The 8,763-nt window shown below is 39.9% G+C and overlaps 1 protein-coding gene across 1 annotated transcript in view; it reads left to right on the top strand.

Moving 5' to 3' along the window:
• Positions 1–771: 771 nt before the first annotated feature.
• Positions 772–8,763, top strand: part of Adgrg7 (adhesion G protein-coupled receptor G7) — a 59,365-nt gene continuing 51,373 nt past the window's right edge. Inside the window, exon 1 of the mRNA XM_041673089.1 lies at positions 772–1,110. Coding sequence (XP_041529023.1) covers positions 996–1,110 — 115 coding nt within the window. The 5' untranslated portion in view covers positions 772–995. The remainder of the gene's footprint in view (positions 1,111–8,763) is intronic.

The following is an 8,763-nucleotide window of genomic DNA, read 5'->3' as shown; positions in this document are numbered from 1 at the left end:
TTCATTGCTACTCCAGACTGTAATTTTGCCACTGTTATGAATCATACTGTAAATATCTGATATGCAGGGTATCTGATAGGTGACCCCCTGTGAAAGGGTCATTTGACCTCCATAGGGGTCATAATCCATTGTTTAAACAAAGATGTCATTACAGTTGATTCTGTCCTACGACTCTGAAGGGAGGCTCTGCTCCAACCCTTTCTCTGTAGCCTTTCTTTGCAGTTGGTTGTCTCATCCCTGTGTCTCTTTATACCTTGTCCTTCTGTGCACATCTACACCCAAATCTTCTATGTTAGAACAAGGCCCACTCTATTGACCTCGATTCAGATCAATGACTTCCCCACATTTGCTTGGAGTTAAGACTCCAACACACAAATCAACCCTTAATAGAGGGGCTGTAATTCCAGGTTTTAGTGCTCTTCATAATCCTCTTCGTGCCAGCATGCTCACTCCCCACTTGCAGCTCTTAGCATGTAGGCTCCTTCAGGAAATGCAAGCAGTGAGATCACATGTGGCTACTGCGCTTTATTGTCTCATTTGATAACATTCTTCGTTACTCCAGGAAGATGTGTGAATATCCTGAAGCACCTGGCTGAGCTGTAGCCAACCAGAGGGGTCCATTGCTTTCCTGACTTCCTCCTTGGCTTCTCTTTGCTGGCCTCCTTCCTTCACAGTCCTTCTTGTCTGGAGATTCACCCTTTGACCCCCTAGGCTAATCCCTCCCCTTCTTTATTGCCTGGGTTGATTTCCTTTTCTGAGAACCCTGGTCACTTGATATCTCTCGTTGAAGAATGAGCACACTGCAAGCAAAAACACGCCTTCTATTCGGTGATTCCAACTACATTGTGCTGAATTAACTTCAAAACTCTCCAAAAATGAGAATATCTGCCAAACAGATCCCTGAAAGGAAGGATTCTTTTCATGTTTTATAGCCATCTCTGATTACATTTCTTCACAAAAGGAGAAACCAGCTGATTTATCCAGAGTGGTGCAACATGCGTTCCTGTCATTCTTGCAATGTCCGGGTGCTGGTGGCTGTTGTGTGTGGGCTGCTGACGGGCGTCGTTTTGGGCCTGGGCATCTGGAGGTTGGCAGTAAGGATCAACAGAGGTAATGTCACTCTGTTATCGTTTGCTGGGTGGGTAGGGGGCTTGAACCTATGACTCTGTCATCTGATGTACTACTGCTAGAGCTGACCTTGTCCAGGCAATGGGGCTTTCTACAGTGCCTCTTATGAAGCATAAGACAGCAGCTGGTTCATGGCTAGTGGGTAGCTCTATGTATAAAAATATGCGTGCGGACAAATAAGCAGGGCGAAGAATGAGTTTTGAGTTGTTTTCTTTGTGCTATTTTAATTCCTGAGTTGACAGAATGAGTAATAATATAAATAATTACAATGTCTATTTGGGTTTACTTAGCTAAGTCCTAGAAAGGTAAATAGTTATGAGCACAGACTCCCAAGCAACCATGTACAACTATGTACAACTATGTAGAAATTCGTCTCAAGAAGAAACTTTAGAGATGTTAGCATAGTTGGGTGTAAAATGATGGTGCTAAAACAAAGCCCTTGGGAACTCAAAAGTACACTCCCAATGATTCTGATGCTGCCCCCTTTGGCCTCTGGAGAGGCACGATACAGCCGTGGTTCTCAACCTGGGAATCGCAACATCTTTGTAAGTTGGATGACACTTTCACAGGGGTCACCTAAGACCACTGAAAAACACAGATATGTACATTACAATTCATAAAAGTAGCAAAATCAGTTATGAAGTAGCAACAAAAATGTTAATAATTTTGTGATTGGGGTCAGTCACCACAACATGAGGAACTAGAGTAAAGGGTCGGAGCGTTAAGAGGGCTGAGACCCACTGCTATAAAGGGATTGAAACTTAGCGTGGGAACATGTGAAACTGAATAGATGGACATGACTAATATCAGTAAGGGGGAACAGTGCGTCCTCACGGAAGGCAGGAACCGCTGCCCAATGGTGTCAGCCTGCAGAGTGCTGTGCTGATAGCAATGGTCGATATTGGCTGCCGCTGGAGAGGTAGCCTGGAATGCAGCCGTCTCTAGTCCACCACAAAGACTTGGATTCAGAGAACACTGTGTGGGCAGCATCCAAAGAACTATAGTAAGAAGTGGGGGTGACAAAAGAAGGAAGTTAAGATTGTAAGGTTGGTAAAATTGTTACATTCAGTTTGAAGAAAACCATAAGGAGTCTTTCTTACTGTTAAAATTATTAAATGTGTAAGCTCTCTTTTAAAGGATATGTTTTTGAGAAATTTCTTCCTTCTTGCTGTATTCATAAGGGCATCTATTTTTAAAGGAAAACTTGTGGTTTATAAGTGACATAGTTCAATCAAACTATTGCAGGGACAAAGTACAAAACCAGCGTGAGGAACAGCACGGAGCAGAGGACAGAAACTGAGCGATAGTCGGAGGCTTAGGGAGAGCTTTAGCCGTGTGCGCACACCTCTGAACAGCTGGAGGTCTAAGGCCTCTGAAGGAAATAGAAAAGGCAATAAAATCTCTGTTTCTCAGAGGACTAATGTGCCAGTGCCTCAGAAAGACTAGCTTTGCCCTGGGTGTTAGTTTTTCAGTTGGTTCTCTGTATAAGAGCTATCTTCAGTTTTGGGGTAAAACCATTGGAAGTTGTCACTATTGTTTCTTGTTTAAAGGCTGAAGACTAATCCTGTTTGCTGTTGCCGCTTGCCTTGTCAGTTTTATTTGGAATGTGCTTTAGTTCTGTCTTCGTTTGTTTAATTCTCTTCCATTCTTTCCCGTTAACTTCTGGGTGTTTCACCTCTTCCCTCCCACCCCCAGCTCGCTTCCTTCTCCCCATCTCATTTAATGCCATTATAGAGGGTTTCCTCTCTTGTCCCTTACTTAATTATAAATTGTTCTTAGATTAATTTATTTGTAGAGATAGAGTTCATGCATACCTCAGAGAAACCAATGTAAGTGTGAATGCCTTCTTTTGTTCATTTTTGAGAGCTCGCTTTATAGTTCCAGCTGTCCTGGAACTCACAATATTTATCCCAGGTTGGCGTCAACTCGTGGTGCTCCTCCTGCTGCAGTCTCCCAAGTGCTAGGTTTACAGGCAAGATCCCACATGCCCGACTAACCATAAATACCTTATTTAGAAAAAAAAATGTATATGCACATATTCTAAATTAATTTACTACATTAGAAATTCATTTTATATAAACATAGTATATTTTTCACAAAAATGATAATTTCTTTGTTAATAACAGAAGACAAAAACAAAAAACTCCTTGCTAAGCGTGCAGAAGCTCATCTCTGCTGGTGCAGTAACCGCCATGCTTCTGCGGTCCTCGCTAGGCATTCAGAAGCTCATCTCTGCTGGTGCAGTAACCACCATGCTTCCGCGTTCCTCGCTAGGCATTCAGAAGCTCATCTCTGCTGGTGCAGTAACTGCCATGCTTCCGCTATCATCTGGGAGACTGGGTTTTGTAGCATCGTAGTCTTTCTTTTTTGATGTTCTAGCACAGAACAGCAAAATAAACTCCATTTTCTTATAGTTTTTATCCAGGCCACTGCCTAATCTCAATGGAAAGGCAAATTCAAAATTGCCAGCATCACAAATCAACTCTAATTATTCAAAGTGTTAAGTTTCTTTCTTAAAAAAAAAAAATGTGAACCATTGGTTTGAATGCCAAAGAAGCGCTTTAAGACATGATCTATAGAATTCCAGTGACCTTCTATGAGCAACTGGAGCTTTTCAAAGTCCCACTCCTGATTCTGAACTATGCCTCTTGTTTAAAGGTCACTACCAATTAAGGTTGTGGTTTTGGCAATGGACGCTGCTCTTAGGAGTAGCTGAGGCTTCTTTCAGCTTGGTTGGAGTAGTCTGTCATTTTTACATGACCGATAGAATTCTTTTTTTTTTTGATGTTCATTGAGTTTTTAATGGTTGAATAACTGATATTTCTACATGATATCCCATAATTTATGAACATATATGCTGGATGTATTTTATTTTATTTTTCTTTTTTATTTTTTTTTTATTGAAATAAAAATTTCCGCCTCCTCCCAGCCTCCCATTTCCCTCCCCCTCCTCCCACTCCTCTCCCCCTCCCCCCCACTCCTCACCCCCTCCCTCTCCAGTCTGAAGAGCAGTCAGGGTTCCCTGCCCTGTGGAAAGTCCAAAGAATGATTTTTTTTTTCTATTGCCATGTGTTCTACACTTCCTAATGCATGACTCTTATCCATTTATCATTTCTTTGGGCAAATGAAACTTCCAATAGTATCAATAGCTTCTGCAATTTCCAAGAGGAGTTCTAGACTTGGATCCTTCCCTATAGTGGCAGTTCCCCTACAGTTGCTTTCCCCCCATTTCACAAGAACATCTCGTTTGACGGTGTAGGCTTTCAGCTGAATGTCACCGTTCCATGGAGATTTCTCTACCTACCCAATACAAGTTCTTACCCATTTCCTCCTGTTCACACATACTTTTTTCACAGTTCTTATGACTGACAATTTCTTCATCCTTTCTTATTTTATTAAGAGGAGAGGGGCCTGATAAGAAACCTACCGTATTCCCTGCAACTAGATTTGAGTTACTGCAAGGGATAAACAAATCTTAGAAAAACTCAAGGTTGACTTAGACTTCTAGGGAGACCATAACAAAATACTGCAACCAGGTACTTTATACACTGCAGAAATCTCTTTTCCACAGTTATGGGCACCAGAGAGACTGAGGAAAAGTGAGCTCCAGCTTTGGAATCTAGTTCAGGTCTGTCTCACGGTTCTGAAGAGACTTCTTGCTGCAACACCTTTTAAACTTTGACATTTAATGTTATTATATTGGAGATTTGATTTCAATACATGAATTTTGAGAGGATGTGTTCAGTCCATCACACGGAAAAAGAATTGTCAAATAGTTGTATTGAGAAATTACACAACTAAACTACCAAATCCTCATGCTTTCCTTTAAAATTAGTAAGAGAAATGCAAGTTTGGATGTTTAAAAAGAGATGTTTTCGTTTCCTGCTGCTGTTTGAAGCCTTGTGGCATATGACCATTGGACCCTAGGCTTCATTAAGACCTCTCCAATTACACATAGCCTCTGTTTACCTGTATGACCAGTAATCCCACAGGGTGCACTTCTGTTGGAAGAAATCTGTGTACTTCCAGAATCCCAGTCCTTTCACATTGAGTGTTCATAAAAAAATATCTAATGTGTTTTCAGAAATGTAGATGTAAGAGATCTACCTTTGTTGGTTTCATGCTTCTCATAGTAAGGGGCTTGCAATGGAAGAAGCAGTGTGGCTTTGAGTCCCATCACACTTGATAAGGAAAGTCAAATATAAATGTAGATTTCATTGCATTGTGCTCCTTTGACACTTACCAGTTTGAGCTAATCCTAACATAAATATACCCGAATGTTCACAACACAGTGGTGAGAGGATGCTTTCTTTAATTTGTATTAATAAGAAGGCATCTCAACCTCAATACACAATAGTGACACCTTATTTAACTGTATCTTTCAGTTCTGCCTCTAAGATCTCCCTACTTTCTGTTTCTTTCCTACACCAGCTGTAACCTTCCTTCCCCACCATAGGACAGACTTGTTCCTCGGCTTATCAAGGGCCTCCGAAGGTTTATATAGTCCCAAACCCGAGGTCATATTTTATGGCACTCATAATTCTCACTCAGTAGAAAATGTATGTTATCAGGAAAAGTCACGATGAGTTTATTGCTGCTCAGAAACTAACCTGCCCACAGACACTTGTCTTTCTTTTCTTTACTCAGTTTAGTACTTCCCACAGAATACATCTACACAGTAATAAATCTAACTCCTGCAACGGATCCTGGAACACTAGGGCCATTTTAGTGTTAATGGAGGAAAGTATGTTGAGGTGACGGGGGTGGTGTCCAGTTTCAATTCTTCACTTCCAAATCTCTCTCCTATTCCTTCTTCCCCCTTCCTGTTTCTGCACCTGTCCACACACTAAACATTTTTAATACAAAATTATCTATGGAAAGGGAGGGAGTCTTGCTCTAAGGATAAGCTTTGTTGTGCAAGTGACAGAGGAACAATGATAAGGATTATTGTGGTTTAAGAATCAGTGATGTAGCCGGGCGCTGGTGGTACACACCTTTAATTCCAGCACTCAGGAGACAGAGGCAGGTGGATATCTGTGAGCTCGAGACCAGCCTGGTCTACATGAGCTAACTCCAGGACAGGCCCAAAGCTACACAGAGGAACCCTGTCTCGAAAAAGAAAAAAGAATCAGTGATGTTTACAGATCACATATCAAAAGTCATTATCTTAAACTAAGAAGCTGGATTCTTGGCTTAGTGGATTATTCCTGGGTTTTTCGGTGTTAGATTTTTAGGGATATGACCAGTAGTCTGGGCCAGACTCTAGTGACAAGCTGTTAAAGATCCTTCCAAAATACAGTGGCTAGGACTATTTTTGTGAGTGAGTAAGAAGAGAACCCTAAAGCAAAGCTGTCTTACATCATGGCTGTTTAGTAACTGAGTGACTGGGCACATTCGTCAATATTTCTGTGCCTCAGTTTCCCCCCACTCTTGTAAGAATGATGATAAATTCTGCCTCTTGGGGCTATTTTGAAAATTAAATAAATCAATGCATTTGAAGATTCAAGACTTTATTTTTTTTTTCTTCTAAGCACTCAGAACACCTGGGCAACTATTTTCTAATTTATGAAGTTTTAGGTCATCCAGTACTCACTCCTTGACTGGATACCATTGACCCACATTGGACCTTTGGATTGAGACTCAAGTAATTGCACAAACAGTCAACAATAGGTTTAATCATTAAGTTAAATTGGCTAGCTGAAAAGAGAAACAGGAAGTGTTTCAGGAACTTCCATAGAATATTTGCTTTTCAATATTTATGCTACGTCATTAGTAAAAGACAGTTTATTAAAACATTTATTATATTTACTGAAAGTGTTAACCATATAGTTAATATTGAACAACTTTTATCTTAACAAAATATATACTTTATCTTACTTGCATACACTATTCTTCCTTCCTTTCCTCTTTCTCTTTCTTTCTCTGACCCATAGAACATGTTTTCCTAAACATGGCCAGCCCAATGTCTCCTTTTTGCAACTACAACTGTGAAAATATTTATATGAACAACTTCATCCTTCCAAGTTTACCTTTTATAGCTATGATAGAGCCTGAAAGTAGCTGGTGCTACTTTGGGTGACTTTTTGTGTGATTTAGGTACTTTAGAGGCTAAGAGTCTGAAGGGGGTAGAACACAGAGTTAAATATACCATTACAACAGAGAGTGGGTAGTCCAGCTTCAGCTAGATGTCCTTAACTAGAACTCAAGTGACAGAGAAGCCATTCAGCAAACACTTATTAACTTCCTATTCATTAACAACGTTCTAAGATCTAGAGATACAAGCTATGACCTTCACTCAATATACTCCTTAACTAGAAGACTTGTAATTAAAAGGCAGAATGACTAGGTGTGGATAGATGCTTCTTCTTGCTTATTAAATGTATACAAATCATAACTAAATGTTCCAACACACCAACAGGCTTCTGTACTTAAAGGGAAATCCCAGGAGACTGAAACACTGTAAAGAGTTGATACCATAACAATGAGTAGGCACTGTCGTGAACTCTCGAGGTTAAGGGTTTGGTGTGTCTATGGGCACAGAAGGTATGGTGGTAGACTGTGTAATGAGGAAGTTGGACCCAAGCCACTAGTGTGACACTTGAAGCCTTTAGGAGTCATATCAGCCATAACAAGGAGTTTAGAAGGTTTCTGTTCTCTATGCCACAGAAACATTAGATAACTCTTATCACCTACATTTTCTGTTGTGGTGGATATGAGACTGGGTTTACCTAGGCTGGGATAACCTTGAACTCCTGATCCTCCTGTGGGCTTGAGCTGAAGGTGGGATTCTAGACTTCTGTTTAGCTTACCTTCTGAAAACTGCTTCTGTTTCTGCTCCTGTGCCAACACTGAAACCGTGTGCAGCTTAGTTCTCTACAACACCTGTCTCACCTGCCCCTCCCCCATGCCTGCATTTTCTGTGATCCTTTCATTTTCCTCCATAGATGGCTGAAGATTCCTTTTATTATTTTTTTATTCTCTTTTTTTGGATACAATCTGTCTTTACTTATTCTGACTCATTGTCACCAGCTCACAGACTCTACATTAACATCTTAGGAAGAGGTCATTTGTGCTTTAGAAATTAAGAAACAGCAAATTCTAGAACAAGTATTCTTGGTGATAATATTTTTTTTAATTAATGGAATTAAAATCAAAGAAATGAAAGCAAACAATAGTTAAATGAATTATTTGAAATGATGAACTTAAGCAAATAAATGTTTAGAATGATTAATAAATAAAAACTAGTAATTCAATAATATATAAAGAAAGAAAGGCACTCCAATACACAGAAGTGGGATATAAACAAAATCATTAGCAAATATCATAGAAAATTTTGCCTTGAAAATATATAAGCTGAGTCAAATGGAATAGTCTCCATATGAACAAATAAATGAATAGAAAGAACTAGTTCCCCCAAAAGCTGTCATGTGACCTCCCCGTACATTCATACAGTGCACACACACATTAAAACTACAATGTGTCGTTTAAAATTTTGAATAATTGAATAAGCAGCTTTTAAAAGCCCCATATGAAAATGTCACTGGTTGTACTGTAAAATATGACAGGAAGGAAGAACATCACAGAATTGTTTTGAAGTCTCACATACACACTTCAGTGAACTGTGATCTTCATAAA

Source organism: Microtus oregoni, unplaced genomic scaffold (genome assembly GCF_018167655.1).
Source record: "Microtus oregoni isolate MIOR12 unplaced genomic scaffold, Mior012 000023F_ref0000262, whole genome shotgun sequence".
NCBI lineage: Eukaryota > Metazoa > Chordata > Mammalia > Rodentia > Cricetidae > Microtus > Microtus oregoni.
The sequence above is the reverse complement of the archived record's forward strand: the minus strand, read 5'-3'. Positions and strand labels throughout refer to the sequence as shown.